This window comes from Acomys russatus, chromosome 21, assembly GCF_903995435.1.
Source record: "Acomys russatus chromosome 21, mAcoRus1.1, whole genome shotgun sequence".
Taxonomy (NCBI): domain Eukaryota; kingdom Metazoa; phylum Chordata; class Mammalia; order Rodentia; family Muridae; genus Acomys; species Acomys russatus.
Genome location: NC_067157.1, coordinates 16,567,119 through 16,584,680, shown reverse-complemented (window position 1 = coordinate 16,584,680; position 17,562 = coordinate 16,567,119). Strand labels below are relative to the sequence as shown.

Below are 17,562 nucleotides of genomic sequence, written 5' to 3'. Positions count from 1 at the left end.
CATCTCTGAAACATACATTATATTTCAGAAATGCAAAAGACTGCAAAAAAGCTAACGGCTGCCCTAGTGAATGTTAACAAGTTCACAGAAACGGCCATTCATTTCCTAACGCATTATTCTTATTGCTTATTTTCCCACTCCTTCACACATAAATGAAGTGATTTTTTTTTCTCACATGACAAAAAGCCCATATGACCCACAAATGGTAAAACAGGCTATGAAGCCAGATTGCATGGTTTCAAATCCTAATTCCATTTTTAATTAGTTATGTGACTTTGTGCAAATGTTTTCTACCTCTCAGTTTCCCAAAAGGAAGTATTTAACAAGTTTCTGCTTTTCTGAAAATGAAGTGGGGTACAGATGGCTCGGTGCCTGCTGTGCAAGGATTACCCTGGTTCATCCCTGAAACACACAATAAGAACACTGGCCCCACAATGTCATCCGCTGGCTTCCACGTGTGCACTACAGCACACACCCACACCCACACCCACACATACATCAAACAATGAAGGTGTGCACTTACATTCACTTTCCAGCTTAGACAGTAAGTGATCAAAGATATTTTTGAATGAATAATTATCTCATAGGTATTAAGTTAAATGAAATAAAATATAAAAATACCTGTTGTAACTGCAATGATGTAGCTGCCTGAACAATAATCGGCAATAGTAAGCCTGAGTATTGTGGCACGCATGCTGAAACTAACCTGAGATTAAGACATTTTTTACTATATATTTGGTTACTTTACGCTCAACACAAAAATAACAGTGGTAGTTTGAAAAAAGACATAACAAAGCAAAGACGGTTTATTACTGCTTGTGTTTATGACAGAAATATAATGGAACTACTAATTAAAATAATAAGGGAGAACAGAAAAGAAGCAGACACACATGACATCCCTAACACAGATATGAAGGTGACGACGCATTCGGGAGACTGGCCAAGAAAATAATAAAAATAAGTTTTAAAAGAAAGATGGTTAAGGAAAATAAATCTCAGCACAATCCAATTACAGATGATTTATTTTAAAATATTTTTTCAAAGGGTATAGAGGCACACACCTTTAATCCCAACCATCTGGACACATAAACTAATAGACCTCTCTGAGTTCAAGGCCAGTCCAGTCTACATAGTAAATTCCAGACAAGCAAGAGCAATACAGTGAGACCCTGCTTTAATACACACACACACATACATACATACATACATACTTAAACGTACACACATGTATGTGTATATATTTCCAAATACTGTACTGCTTTTACAAAACATGTATGTCAGTGAAAGAAGCAGACATCAGTGATAACTTGTTTCTTAAAAACAAGAAACAAACAAGATAACGACTTAACATATGGTAGATTTTAAATCCTTTGGTTTAAAAAATAGTATCATAATTTGATCTGTTTTATATTTTTTTTAAAAGGCACATACTCATTAGAAAATATTTCCTAAATAGTGACTTCAGGTTTTGTGGAGGGATTTCTAAGAATAAGATTATGTAGGAAGTCAAGTTTCATTGAGGTACAAAGTATATCTTGCTATACAAGTAAGTAAAAAAGATTCTTCAGATACATGACACAAAGAGACTGGAATCAATAATTGAAAATGACTATTACAAACATCACTAGCACTTATTCTAGCTGAGAACCTAACATTCATTAAGCACTGTGCTGAACACACCAAGTGCTCATGTCACCGTAGATACTGTTACTAAATTCATTAGCAAGAAGAAGAAACTGGACTAGAAAGGTTTAACAATTCTGTCAAAGTTTGTCCTGTCCCAAGTTTTACTGATGGATCATGACTTGGCCAGGCTTACTTAAAGCCATATATCATGTTATTGGTGTATGTATCAAAAGGTACAGATTATGAAACCTAGTAGAAGGAAAAATACAAGTAGTGCATAAAAATATTATACATGGGCTGGAGGGACGGCTCAGAGGTTTAGAGCACTGGCTGCTTTTCCAGAGATTCTCAGTTCAATTCCCAGCAACCACATGGTGGCTCATAACCATCTGTAATGAGATCTGGTGCCCTCTTCTGGAAGTCAGGCAAATACTGTATATACATACATACATACATAAATCTTTAAAAATATTATTCTACTGGCTAGACAACAGGCAATAGGAAAGAACAACATTCAAAAATGCATATTTTAAACAAGCTAATATTCATATTTGTTACTTCTATGTAATAAAGTTAATTTTGTGATTTTTAATGCTTAAAACAAATCTAATACTCATGACAGTATATTCTGTAAATCAACAAATTATTCCCAAATTTCTATGTATGCCAAGGAGGATGGGTTAATTATCACCTAAGTAAAAATGAAAAAAGAAACCAAAGATACACCACATGCTGTCATTTCATGTTAACAAAAATGTTAGTTTCATCAATAAATTTAAAAGTATGTTTTCTTCACATTTAAAAGGCAGTATTTAAAGTCTGAACCCACCTTATTTGCTCTGGAGTGCCTCCCGATGTGGCGTTGGTTATAGCCCATGCTGCTTCTTTCCTAGTACGAAATTCTGCTTTCTGGAGAACCTCAATCAAAACAGGAAAAATACTTGCATCTATGACAGCCTAAAAAGAAAAATGATGCAGTAAATTAGTGCAAATGCTGTTTCAGAAGTACTGCCACGTGGCGCACTGAGACGCCGAGGCTTTACAAGGTGAGAGGCTGCAGGACGACTCAGCAGTTACACACACACACTTGGTGCTCTTTGCTGAGGACCTCGGCTAGGCTCACGGCAACCGCATCAGGTGGCTCACGATGACCTGTACTTCCAGTTCCAGGGTAGCTGACACCTTGGCCTCTACAGGCACCTGCACACACTGTGGTTTACATCAACCCATACATGCACATGCACAGAATTTTTTTATATTAAAATGTGCAGAGTTTTAGAACATTTGTAATCTATCAACACACTTTGCCTGTTTTCTTCAGTAAAAAGAAATGAGTTTTTTTAAAGAATGGAGAATGTGTCAGTAGAATATAAATATTAAAGTGATAAGCTGTAGGCATACAACTGATCAAAATGGTAAGTATTCTCTGGCTCAGGAAACACAACAGAGCCTAATAAGCATTTGAAGGCAACAGGAAGATGATTCCTAACATTTAAAGCTGAGGGAAACCACCCCGCCCACTCGGGCCTCCCTACTCAGCCCAGCAGGCCTAAAAAATCATCACGCAGCCTCGGCCTCTCAATTTAAACCTGACACAACACCTCTTTTCATATATGTTTTCTTCTTTGCAGACAAGGTGTCCTGAGTAGCCCATTTGGCCTCAAAATCCTAAGAAGCTGTTTTAGCCTCTCAAGTGCAGGATTACAGGTGTGTGCTCAGCTGAAACCATTCATTTCCCAAGACTAACTTCATGTTTCAGATACTGTATAAAGAAACTGATATATATTCCTTGCTAGAACACTAAACACAAGTGTCATTACTTAGAGAAGAAAAGGTCATCGCAGCTTAGACCTTCCTACTGTTATCTCAACCTTACCTGGATCTGAGCTCTGTTTCCTGCAGTGATGTTAGAAATGGTCCAGCAGGCTTCCTTCCTAATTGACTCCTTTGAACTACTCAACAAGTGTAAGAGGCAGGGCAATGCAGAACAATTCAAAATGACCTAAAATGGGTAGCACAGAAAACAAAAAGGGAGTTAGTATAAATGAAAAAAAAAAAAAAAAATCCTATGAATTATTAGAAGTACAGAAATCAACGTGAAAATCAAAATAAATTCCTCTCAAAGTAAGCCTTAGGCAGCTGCTAACTTTTACACCCTGCCATTAACAAAGCTTACCTAGAGCTAGTGCAGTGAATGGCTCTGTTCTCCACTAGACGCGTCCTTCAAATATACAAGGCAACTTAGCTACAGCATTAGCAACACAGCATGCATTCTGAGGACTATGACCTTCTCCAAAGGAGAGAAGTCTTGAAACTCAAGACTTGAACCAGTTAAGATTTCTGGTCATACCCATGGACATATGCAAAGGTCAACTCACAAAAGTGTTTGAACAGTGACTTAGTGATGGAAGACAGGATCTAACCTCAGCGTCAGAACGCATTACTGACTGGATATTCATTCTCAACACACACTTCTATAGCATTAGACGAATTTTCAAGCACAGAACAAATCTGTTCTGTTTTTTGCTTTGTTTTGCTTTTGTTTTTCAAGACAGGGTTTCTTTATGTAGCCCTGGCTGTCCTGGACTTGTTTCGTAGACCAGGCTGGCCTCAAACTCACAGAGATCCACCTGCCTCTGCCTCCTGAATGCTGGGATTAAAGGTGTGTGCCACCATGCCCGGCTCTGTTCTGTTTTTTTATACTTTGATTTTATTTTTAAATATTTATTTATTATGTATACAGTGCTCTGCCTCCATGACAGAAGAGGGCATCAGATCACATTATAGATGGTTGTGAGCCACCATGTGGTTTCTGGGAATTCAATTCAGGACCTCCGGAAGAACAGTGCTCTTAACCTCTGAACCATCTCTCCAGCCCCCTATACTTTGACTTTTATAAAGAATTATCTATTCAGGTGTGTGGTACACACCTTTAATCGCAGTATTCAGAAAGCAGAGACAAACAGGTCTCTGTGAGTTCAAAGCCAGTCAGAACTATTAATGTGACCCTTTCCCAAACAAACAAACAAACAAACAAAAAAAAAAACAACCAGCTGAAAGTATTGCCTGCTCTGTCCTTACAGTCCAATCGTCCACAGTGGTTTCGAACAGTGAGGGTGGAAGGCATGCAGCAGCAGTACACTGAAGGTCCAGCTGGTGAGCACAGTGTACGTAATATGTGGAGCTACTGAAAATGGGTATTAGCAACTGCTGATGATTACTTGTTGAACAGCTCTGGTTGAGTCTCTAAATAGAACTCTAGCCCAAATCTGGAGTCAATCTTAACATCTTACCATCCTCCAAGAGGCACACTACACAGTTAATTATGGAAATGTTTCCTTGCTATCTTTCCTTTGGCCTCATAATTTGAATCGTAAGTCCTATAACCTATTTATAATAAACCACTGCGTCTAGGTTTAATGGTTCTTAAACCTACCTCAGTGTATCTATTTGCCTTTCCCATTATGACCATGCAAATCTCCTCTCATCTACTTTAGTACTACTCTATTTGTTTAGTTCCACACATTTACAGAAACTACAGATTCTCCTCATACTCATCTTTGTTGTAAAACCTTTACAGCAATTTCTGGTTGATCGGCTCATAGCACATACATTTCCTTGTTAGTTGCTTTAAGAGCCTCTACTGACTGACCTAGCTAGGCACCTTGCTTTATTTCAGTATGACTTCTACCCAGTTAAGACTCTGGACCCTCGAGCAGAACACCCAGTGTACTTCGCACTGACAGAGCTATGATAGGACCTTCCCAACAAGGTAACTGATGCTGAAAACTGTGCTTACTCCCACCAATGCCTGTATAATTATAGCAATAAGGCCTTGATGAACATATAACCAAGTGATATGAAATATGACATTAACAATGTGTCATAAATTCTGAACTCACCTGTGTTTGAATATCATCACCAGTCACGATATTACCAACTGCTCTCAGTGCAGGTGATACAACTTTATAGTCATTGTGCCTAAAAATAAAAATATAAGCTTATACACTAAGCTAAAATTTTATATAAAGTTGCAAAAATAGTACAGAAAACTTCCCTAATTTTTACTCAGAGGTCCTACTTAGGTTTCACTTGGTAGTCTGGTACCAGTTTAAAAGCAAACCAAAACAAATCTAACCCAGTATCATAAATGCTAATATAATCTCATACCTTATTGGGTGACATACTGTGTATGTCTTCTTCTATTACTGTGGTACTGAGCTCTGTCACTAATTAAGAAATCTATCATGTTATTCTCTTTGACTACTACTAATTTCTCCCTTATATGCAGTATTTGATGATGAAATACTTGAGACCATGTAAAAAAAAAATCCCATTTTTTAATTGATTTATTTTACTTTAGAGATTATAATTACATCTCTCCCTCCCTTTTCCTCCCTCTAAACGCTCTCATATACCCCTCCCTCTATCTTTCAGATTCATAGCCTCTTTTTCACAAGTACTTATTGCATGATATATGTATATACATATATATTCCTAAATATAACTTTTTCAGGCCACACCCCCTTTTCAGGCCACTAGTATTAGTATCTGTATGCTCATTGTCGGCACTAACAATATTTGTATTTTTTACTAATCACTTTGTTATGCTATCTTCTCGACCGTATCGGCCTATTGATCCATCCACCTATTTTATTGTGGACTCTAGGGCTGTTGCTATTCATTAATTCAAATACATTACTATAATTTATTCCCAAGATCATTATTTTCTGTGTTCATCTCACTTTCTCCTCATTATTAACACAACCATATTTCTAAAAAAAAAAAAAAAAAAAAAAAAAAACTACTACCCTTAAATGAGCAGTGATATTTTAAAACCAAGAGTTATGCCCCCAGTGTGCTCAACTTATTTCTAGAGATGTCACTGCTCCAAAAGCTTTAACACACTCATGCACACATATACATTTAAATAGCTCCTTATTTGATAGTCATGGGTTTACACTGAGGGATCTAACTCTAATCTAAAGGCTTTTTCCCTTCACATTTTCTAACTAGAAACCAACTGCTTTATTCACATCTTTCTACATATAGATAATCTGACAAGACAGGCTACCAGGTCATGGGTTTTGGCTCTAAACCTGGCTCTGGCCCGCTTGGCTGCCCACTCAGGTAGAAGCCTCTCTCGAGCTGGGGCCCTGACCATCCCTCTGCACCTGTCTACTTTTCTCTGATACTGTCCTCTTACTGGAACACCAACCCTTTAACACAACTCGATTCTTTGTGCTTCCTGCCTCACTTGGGCCTAAATAACGGCCTTTTGTTTTTGTTTTTGCTCTGTTGTTCTTTGAGACTGGGTTTCACTATGTAGCTCTGGCTTGTCTGGAACTTGCTGCACCTGAAACTCAGAGATCTACCTGCCACTGCCTCTCAAGTGCTGGGACTAAAGGCATGAGCCACCATGCATGGCTTACTACTAATGGCTTATGACAAAACAAAGGAGGGGAGAATAAAGAAGTTATAACATCTTTTTAAACAAAATTTCCTTTTAATTTCTTTGCATGAAAAAGCTGTAATATTAAACACAGGTAATAGCTGGCCAATAAGAAAAACATGGAGACATTAAATGAATTGCCTGGTTTTGTATATTGGTTAATTATTGTAATGAATAATAAACTAGATTATTGGTTCTGTGAAAGGAAAAACTTGTGTTCTCTCGCTAATAACATTTCACATGTCATCTTTGGTGCCAAGAGACATTCTATAAATACTTGATGAATTAAGGTTCCTTCATAAAGAAAAGTTTCCTTCATAGAGATAAATTTATAAAATAATGTTCATGCAGGCTGGCGTAGTGGCACACTTCTTTAATCCCAGCACTTGTGAGGCAGAGGCAGGTGGATCTCTGAGTTCAATGTCAGCATGGTCTACAAAGTAAGTCCAGGACACCATTCTCTGTTACACTGAGAAACTCTGTCTAGAAAAACAAAACAAAACAAAACAACAACAGCAACAAAAAAAAAAAAGAAAGAAAGAAAAAAAAGGAAAAATTATTGCATTTCGGGATATATATTGAAGGATTATAGCTATTCTATAAATGGTAGAGTTGGTAACTCTTTAACTCTTCCTAACATGGTGACTTTTGAAATGTTTAACTCCACGATCTTAATTGTTAAACTTAATACACAATTACGTAAGTACTAAGCATAAATTATAGTTACATCAAAAGTTCCACCAATCTTCGGCAGACTCCAGAGTCGATTACTACTTGAATTTTATCATTGGGTCCATCAGAGAGGTAAGAAAGGGCCCAGCACACATCTGCTAACACATCCGAGTCACTGCTAAACAACAATCGTGATAAAACACTTAAGCAAGGTGAAACCTGTTAAAAAAAAAAAAAGAAGTTAATATTTAATTATTTTCCATATTTAATATCAAGGTTCCTGAGCAAACTATAGAAATTTAGCTTAAAACTAAAATCTAATACAATAAGAATACCACAGAAGATTATGTGAGGTATATGAGTATCAAAATTTTTATAGCTGCTACTAATTGGTTATTGAATAAAATATTCTAAAGCAATAAAATGTGTATTTGGTATTTCTTTTTGATATTTAAGTCATATACATATCAACACTAAAAAGCCTAAATGTTTCAAACTAACTTATTTCTTTGTATTCATTACATGTCCTCAACACAAATAAATTGAATAATGTTGAGCAGTAAAGATAAAGAAAATGTAAAAACAAATATTCTGAAATGTCATCCCAAAGAAGCCACTCCTAAGAGTCTTTCTCTTTTCTTTTCCTTGCTTTATTTTAAGATGCTGGGGCTTGAACTCGGGGTCCTCACATGCTAGTGATCCCTAAAACAGAATAACCTATCCTGGTCTCGAACTTCAGTTTCCTGCCTCAGTGTAGAATTATAGGCATGTGTCACCATACCCAGCTCTATGTCTTCTTACTGTAATAAATAATTTCATATATCTTCAACTAAAATAAAACAATAATAGCTATGTCCAAATGCACACCTCTAATCCCAGTTCTCAGAAGGCTGAGGCAGGAGGAGACTTTGAGGCCAGCCCCTGCAACATAATGAAATACTTTCTGAAATAAACAAAGCCCAAAAGAAAACACAAGCTAAAGACATGATACAAGAAATGTCTTAATCCCTGCAGTGCCATAATTATTTTAATCCCTCTTATTACTACAATTAAGCAGTGTGAAAAAGAACAAGGCACTTTATAGCTCTCACTGACTGTTTCTAAGTACGTGAAATAGAAGAGTAAATCAGATCAATTCTGTGATCTTCACTATCTTCCTGCCAGACAGCCCTAGCTCGAATACCATTTGGTATTCATACCATATGGTATGAAAGAATTACCTAATATCTGTATATCCAAATTTCTTCACTTGTAAAATATATATAATAAAGAACTGCTGGATGTGTAGCAATGCCTGACATAGAGATATTATTCAAATATCAGCTCTACCTTCCCCCCTCACTATCAGTACTGAGTCTCTTCCCAACTTATTTGGAATTTTTTTAAGTGGCAACCTCACATAGCCCTTAATCTTATCCCTCAGGCTGGTGATACAATAGTGGCTTCCATTCTCGTTCCTTCTCTGTTGAGGACACATCCTGAGCCTCCAGTGGACGCATGGAATAATGCATAGGCCTCTACTGTTTTCCTACTCACACAGACACAAATGCAATGCCTTTCCAGTTTAACCAAGCACTTGTCAGGCACTGAAGCTCAAGTTTCAACAACAAAATTAGCATAAATCATTTTAGTTCTTTGTAAGTTTATGGCTAAATGATTTTTTCTTTACCACAGATTTCAGTAATCTCAATATAATTTTTTCTCTTCCTATTACTCCAAAAACTCTTATTTAAAAGAGAAACACTTCACAGCATGAACAAAAGTTTATTTGTAACAAGGGATGATAGCAGAAGGTTTCATAATGATACGCAGAAAGGCTTATGAAAAACTTAATTCTGGATTTCCCGTTTGACAAATTTGGACCAAGAGTAAATAAAAACTCAGAAATCAAAACTACAGATAAGACATGGTAGCAGTGCATATGCTAAATGCTAGAAATCTCAGAAGTTAAAATGAATTAAAATGCTTTGCTAGTTTTCCCTCTACCGCTCAAGACTGAATCAGTACATGAACTACTTTCCAAAACTGGTTAATATTTTTGCAGCATCTGTCCTCCAAGGATAACTGTAGGGCTCGGGTACAGAAATCGGCTTATGAAATATATGTGCTAATCCATGCAAGTTCCTAAATAGAATTAGCACAATTGGATCCTTCCTCAATAAGCATGCCATCATCCCTGCCAACAACCTTCTTCTTTAATAAAGGAAATACATCAAATAGCTTTGTTTTACATATATTTTACTTTATTTTTTATGTGAATGAATATTTGCCTGCATGCACTTGTCTGTGCATCACTTGTATGCCCATTGTCCTCCAAGGCCAGGAAAGGGCATCAGAAACCCTGGAGATGGACTTACGGATAGTTGTGAGCTCTAAGCCCCCAATGAAACAGGTTTTTTGGTTTTGTTTTTAACTATAAAAATTTCTAAGTTTAAAAAACTCAGGACAGCTGATATATACTTTTTTGTGGACTTAAAAACCAAAGTTATGGTCAATTGTTGCTACACATGCATTTGGGAGGCAGAGGAAGGTGGATGTCTTATGAATTTCAGGCCAGCCAGAGTTACACAGTGAGACTATCTCAAAACAGCAATCAAACCCACAATGTTCTAGAGCTTGTACAAGCAAGCTAAAAACAATTCTGCTCCATGCTCTTGCCAGAACCAAGGAACAGTAAGTAAAGTTATCTTCTATATGAGATACTTAAAATCTTATCCACAATGACTAAATTAAATAAATAAATAAGTTAGCTAGGGCTGGAGAGACAGCTCAGGGGTTAAGAGGTCCTGAGTTCAATTCCCAGCAAGGACTTGGTGGCTAACAACCAGCTGTAATGGGATCTGATTCCCTCTTCTGGTGTGCAAGAAAACAGAGAACTCATTTTTTAAAAAAATAGCTGACAAAGAAAAGGAAGACTAAAAGAGAGAAGTGCTAATAAGAAAACAAGCCAGCTTATTCCCCAACACTTAAAACGGAAAAAAAAAAAAGTTCCCCCAAAGGCAAGAGCTGCAGAGCTGCAAGGAGTGGAAAGACAGGGTTCAGACCCTGCGCCTCACTACAATAGGAAAGTGACTAGCACGCAAGACACTATTCTCATTTAAGAGAAGCACTCCACATCGTGAGCAAAACGTTGTTTTTATTTTAGTACAAAGGGAAAACAATATGTGAGTCATACAAAATGAGTTGGGTGTCAGGCACAGTGCAGACTGAAACAAGGCAGTGCGTGTAATGTGCCCCCACTGACTGTGACAGTCTCCCTTCCACTCCAGTCCCCAGCTCTCATGGAGCTAGCTGTGTGACCAGCACTACCCAGTATCTTCCAGAGAAAGAACGAAAACTCTGTCTTCTTCAGAAAACAAAAACAATAGATTCAGAAAAGACTCTAAATGAAGTTCTTTAAAGACAAGAATTTGTGGAGCCGCTCAAGGTTGCACACACCTGTAATCCTAGCATCTGGGGTGGGGGGGAGGGCAGAGGCAGGCAGATCTCTGAGTTTGAGGCCAGCCTGGTCTAAAATGAGTCCAGGACAGCCAAGGCTACACAGAGAAGCCCTGTCTCAAAAAGAAAAAAATAAAACAAAATTTTGCTGCCCAATTAATTAGCCTACAATGAGGCCCATGAGCTAACAAGTCCCCCATATGCACCCACTCTAATGAGGGCTGTGCATCAGTACTAAATCTAAATCTGTCCACAGCTAAGGGTCAGCACAGAATGAGGACGGCATCCAGTAGGAAAGAAACTAGGACAAACAATAATCTGTAAAGAAAACGAACAATTCAAAGAAATGGATACAGGAAAAAAAACCTCACTCTTCAGAGAAGTTGGTAAAGAGAACAGAATTGCACATGGGCACGAGCAAGCGAAGAGCCAGGGGACGGGCACTGGAAGCTGACGGTGACTGAAGAGCACAGTGCCGGGAAGTGGGCAGCACAACCTACACAGCCACCAAACTTCTTACACTGTGGAGCTTTCATTTTAATGGGAGAAGGTTTACTTTAAATTAATACAAATAACATGTCAAAAGAAAAAAAGGGGAGTAAAATAATGGGAACAGCAAAACTCAGGGTTGTTATATTGACAGATTATGATATTAAATCCGTCAAAGTCGGCACTTCCTAAGCCAAGGGACAAGAGAACTCTGCTGGCAGAGATAAGACACTAACACCACTGTGCTCTTGCAGAGGATGGAGGTACCCAGTACCCAGGCAGGTGGCTCACAACTGTTTGTAACTTCTGACACTGTCTTCTGGCCTCCATAGACAGACAGACAGACAGACAGACACACACACACACACACACACACACAAATATATTTTAATGAAGAAAACCAGCCAAGTACCCACTGTAAGAGACATGCAGCTGCTGAGGCCGAACAGTGAGCACAGTGGGTAAATGGAGCCTAGAAGAGGAGAGTCCTGAAACATTCTTAGTAGGTGCATGATCCCAAAATTGTTTTTATAAAAATTGTAAAATATAATTTGTAATAACATAGTTTGTACTAATGGATAAAAATAGATGGTAGGAGGGTCTGGAGAGATGGCTCAATGGTTAAGAGCACTGACTGTTCTTCTAGAGGACCCAAGTTCAATTCCCAGCATTGACATAGCAGCTCACAACTGTCTGTAACTCCAGGATCTGACACCCTCACACAGAGGATGCAAAACATCATTGCACATAAAACAAAACCAAAAATAGATAGGTAAAACTGTTGGCACCTGGACACAATTCAAGTCAGATATAGCAAAATACACCACAAATCATTACATTCTGCACCTTCAGCAAAAATGATCGTTTGGAAGAGTCCACTTAATTTAAGAACCACCTATAACTAGCAGTGAAAAACATAAATTTCATTAAACTCACCCCTTGCCTTTTATGTATAGTTTATCAGATGAAATAGGAAACATGTATGTAGCACTTCTACTCACAGAAGTACTTGTTTGGTCTTAACTAGCATTGATTGAGTCACATACTAGAGTAGCCACTTTTCCCTAACAAACTCCATTTTTACTTAGTGATTTAATCTTTATTCAGTCTTACATATCTGGAGGACATTTCAGAAAGTATAAACAAAGTGAACCTGTCATTTCAAGAACTATAACTGACTGCATTTCTTGCCAATAATAGAGATTTCAAAAAATTAGAATTTTAGAAAACTTCATCTTCCCCTCTTGAGTGTGACATCTTCCTATAATAATGCTGTACTTAAATACACACACACACACACACACACACACACACACACACACACACACACACACACACACACAATGTTCCAGTAAGAATTTAGGGGACTCTGTTTTCCAAGTGGAGAAAAAGACTCTTCCAAGTTCAAGATAAGATAGATGTATTCTAATTTAACAGAGAAAAAGTTCAATGGTGGAATTTTAAACTCAATGAGAAGAACTCTTAAGAAGTTACCATTCAAGCCAGGCACAGTGGCACACACCTGTAATCCCAGCACTTGGGGAGGCAGACGCAGGCAGATCTCTGTGAGTTCGAGGCCAGTCTAGTCTACAAAGCAAGTCCAGAACAGTCAAGCCTAAATAGGGAAACTCTGTCTCAAAAAAAAACAAAACTCCCCAAACAAACAAAACTAAATAAATAAAAAAGAAAAAGAGAAACTACTACTCAGATGGGCTCTGGTGACACAGGGCTTTACCCCAGGGGCTGCTGCTGCCACTGAACTCCAGGGCAGCCTGGCTTAACATTTCCAGCCTGGTGAAGGATACACAGTGAGACCGGGCCACATACAAACATACACTCAAGGTTTGGCATAGTAACAAAGAACATCCATTCATGACTACTCTTCAGCGGAAACAACACAGAACAGCAAGTTAGTATAAAGAAAGAAATGAGATTTGTGAAACTGTGTGAGACAGTGTTACCACATGCAAACAAGTTCAAGGCAGCTTGAACACCATGGTAAGATCCATTCTAAATGCAAAGAGCTGACTGGGCACATTTTTATTCCTAGCACAGGGAGGCAGAGGTAGATGGATCTCTCTCTGTGAGAGTCAAGCCAGCCTGGCTTACATAGTGAGTGACAGGCCAGTCTGGGCTACGTAGTAGACCCTGTCTTAAAACAACAGCCACAGTAGGCTAAGGATGTAGCTGGGTTGTCTAGCACAAGAGGTCCTATTTCAATCACTAGACTCACACAACACACACCCTCAGGTCAAAAGCCTAAGTCAATACTAATCTCATAAATCCCTCTTCTTGTGAAAGGTGTTTTTGGTAATAAATATTACTAGACATGTAATTGGTCTGTTTTTATTTTTATAAATGAATTAGTAAATGTTTCAACTTTTCATAATTAAAATTTTTAATCTAGTAGTATTACATATAAGTCTTAAAAAAAAAAAGAATTTGGATTCTGAGATAGGTTGAATGAGAATGGTCCCCGTACGCTCCTATGTTTGAATGCCTGGTACCCAGTGGTAGAAATGGAACTGTTTTGGAAAAAATTAGGGGGTGTGGCCTTGTTCAAGGAGGTGTGCCACTGAAGGCAGCCTTTGAGGTTTCAAAAGACTCTTACCATTCCCAGTATGCTCTCTGCCTCAGGCTTGTGGAGAAAGATGTGAGCTCTCGGCTCCTGCTCTGTCAACACATCTTGCAGCTTGCCTACTTTGCTCTGACATCATAGACTCTAACTCTATGAAACCATGAGCTCAAGTAAATGCTTTTTGTTATAAGCTGTCTTCCTCGTGGTCACAGCAATACAGAAGTCACTAATGCAGATCTTTATAATGTTCAAGAGTGGAAGGAAGTTCCAAGGCCAAAAATACTGAGAATCATCTATTCGTTGTTTTTGGCAGAGAGAACAGCTAAACAAAGCATTAAACTTTGTTTATGGAGCAGTAAACAGTACAGTGAGGCCAGAAAGTAAAGTGAGATAGCAAACAGGACCTGAGTCAGGGAGTCACAGTGGGCTGGTGTGTGACTATTCTTAGAGGGTATTTATTTAACAAAACTAGCTTGGAATAAAACAGAGGGAGTCACTAGGAACAGAGATGCAGTCTCAAAGCTGTAGATCATTCTTGCTGCTTTTGGGGGAACAACCAACAAAAATGACAGATGGTAAAACAATTTATTACTTCGAAAAGCTTCTAACCTATAGAAGCTTTGCACCAAAAGCGCAATCAATACCACCATGCTGCTTCCAAATTCACTAGTTAACACTCTGCATGTTTGTTCTCTCTCAACATTCACATGCGTCTGTAACTGACTATGTTTATATGTGTATGTTTGTCTTCCCTCAGCTGGGAAGTTTACAGATTACAAAAAATCACCATGACACTTCCCCCTCTAAACACTTTACGGTATGTCTCCTAAGGAAAAAGGTGCACCCCACATTTTTATGCACTATATTTATCACGCTCACTATTTGTTGGGGTTTGTTGTTGTTGTTAAGGAGTGTCACTAAGTAGTCCCGGCTGGCCTACAAGTTCCAGGCTGCCTCCCAAATGCTAAGACTAAAGATGAGGCCCAGATGCCTGGCACGCCACACAGGTTCATTGACACAGTACTGTCTAAGGTATCAGTCACATCCAATTTTTTAAAGTAAAAGTATCCTGGTCCATGATCTAATCAAGAATGAAATATTTTTAAATGTCCTAAAATACAAGCTTATTGAGGTAGAATATACAAGAACATTACACTTGCTTTAAGTATAGAATTCAAAATATCTATTTCTTTTTGGTATGTCAGTTTGCACTGTAAAGATGTAAAATGTGAAAATAGTTGAATAACCAATATCTAATCAAATTACAAAATACTTCTACAATTCTGAAAATTTTCTTCCTGTCCCTGGGTGGTCAATTTTCTCACCTCAGACATTCCCCAATATGATTTTTATTCTTTTATATTTCTTTTTCAAAACATAGCTGGAATCGTGTAAGATGAAACATTTATATGCTCCTTTAATTTAGCTTAGTGCCTTTGAGATTAAAGCATGCATCAGTAGTTTATTCCTTCTTACTGATGAATTTTATTTCACCAAATAAACAAGCCATAACTAATTCACCAACTAAGGAATGTGTACAGGTTTTGGGTTATTTTTATACTTATGAATAAATAAAGCTGCTATAATACTTGCATGTAGGCCTCTTTGTAGTTTGACTGTTGAGTGTCTTTCAGAAAGTACCAGCCAGTGAGACTGATAGCTGATTTATCCCAAAGTCTCTATGCCATTTTCCATTTTCAGTTACCTAACAGTGGATCGTATGGGGAGGGGTTGACTTCAATTTCCTATAAACGAGAAGAGCCGAACTACAAACAACAACTCCAACACATATAAATATCTGGTTACACTGGGAACTTCTTGGAGAAGAGCTAGAGCGGCGAAGGAAAAGTAGAAATCTATAAACTTTACTTAATTTGCTGAATGTGTAAATACTGCCTACTTAATAGAGAAAATAACAAAATATGAGTCTCTTCAAACCTCAAAAAAATCTATCATAAAGAAACTTACTTTATGGAAATATATTTCTTAACTTGTGTATTTTGCTCATACCTTACTGAAATTTGGAGGAGGGTTTTTACCTCTACATAAATTAGAGAGGGCCCACACAGCATTTCTGGTGGTTGTAAGTCTGTTTGAATTTGTTAATAACCTGCCAAGAAAAGAAAAAGAACTGTCATGTTATATTCACTTTCCATCTTCAACTATTTTCTTGTAGTAATTACATTCTCTTTGATATACTTTATATTTAAAGTGATAAAAACAGGGAAGGGATTAGTATTATAGCTCTATTCTTAAAACTGAATCTAAGATCAAACACTTAAATCAGACCAGACTGAATAATGGATTCAGAAGAAATGTACAAGATTACTTTTGTTAAAATCATGAAAACACTATATCATACAAAATGAGAAAGCAGGGACCGTAGTGTTAAGTGAAAGTTAGTTATTGGCAAAAGAAGTTCTTTTTTTTTTCCTTTTCTTTTTTTTTTTTTATTAATTTATTCTTGTTACATCTCAATGTTTATCCCATCCCTGTATCCTCCCATTCCTCCCCCCCCCCATTTTCCCGTTATTCCCCTCCCCTATGACTGTTCCTGAGGGGGATTACCTCCCCCTGTACAAAAAGAAGTTCTTTGTTTTTACAATGTGGATATTTTAAAAAGCTGGGTTGTAATAAATCCTGATAGGTGCTGAAAATCTGAGTATCTGAAACAAGAATGTCTTTTCTCTAGCTCCCTTAGAAATTATTAACAATTTTCCCACACATACAACAGAATGCTTCAGTTACTCTGGTAGTTTGAATGAAACTGGCCCCCACATGCTCCTATATTTGAGTATTCAGGCTCCCCCCAACTGGTGGCTGTCTGGGAAGGATTAGGAGGTGGGCCCTGGTGGAGGAGGTGCACCACAGGGGTGGGCTTGGGTTTAACGCCTTCCCCAGTCCCCAGGTGACTCTGGCCTCCTACTTGTGCCAGGAATATGAGCTCTCACCTGCTGCTGCAGCCTTTCCTCTGCCAGGATAGAGTCTAACCCCGTAACTGTATGCCCAACCAAAGTCTTTCTTTTGTGGGATACTTTGGGTCATAGTGTTTTATCGTGGCCATACAAAAGTAATTAATACAATTATTTATATGTTTTAGTTAATTATGTTTAAATAGAAGGCTTCCAAGACAGTGAGCTGATTTGCAAGTAGAGGCACTTGCCACCAAGTCTGAAAACTGGAGTTCCATCCGCAGGATCCACATTGTGGAGACAGAAAATTGACTCCAACAAGCTACCCTCTGCACCCTACAAACACACACTAATTGAATAGGAGTGTCCCCAGCAGAGTTGATTTTTTCTTAAGC

General features: G+C 37.9%; 1 protein-coding gene across 1 annotated transcript in view; it reads right to left on the bottom strand.

Annotated features, from left to right (window-relative positions):
• The window catches only part of Kpna5 (karyopherin subunit alpha 5), a 40,656-nt gene that overhangs the window by 4,123 nt on the left and 18,971 nt on the right, over positions 1-17,562 (bottom strand). Inside the window, exons 8-12 of the mRNA XM_051164217.1 lie at positions 16,266-16,365; positions 7,806-7,969; positions 5,529-5,607; positions 3,503-3,628; positions 2,456-2,583 (exon numbers count right to left, since the gene is read on the bottom strand). Coding sequence (XP_051020174.1) covers positions 2,456-2,583; positions 3,503-3,628; positions 5,529-5,607; positions 7,806-7,969; positions 16,266-16,365 — 597 coding nt within the window. The remainder of the gene's footprint in view (positions 1-2,455; positions 2,584-3,502; positions 3,629-5,528; positions 5,608-7,805; positions 7,970-16,265; positions 16,366-17,562) is intronic.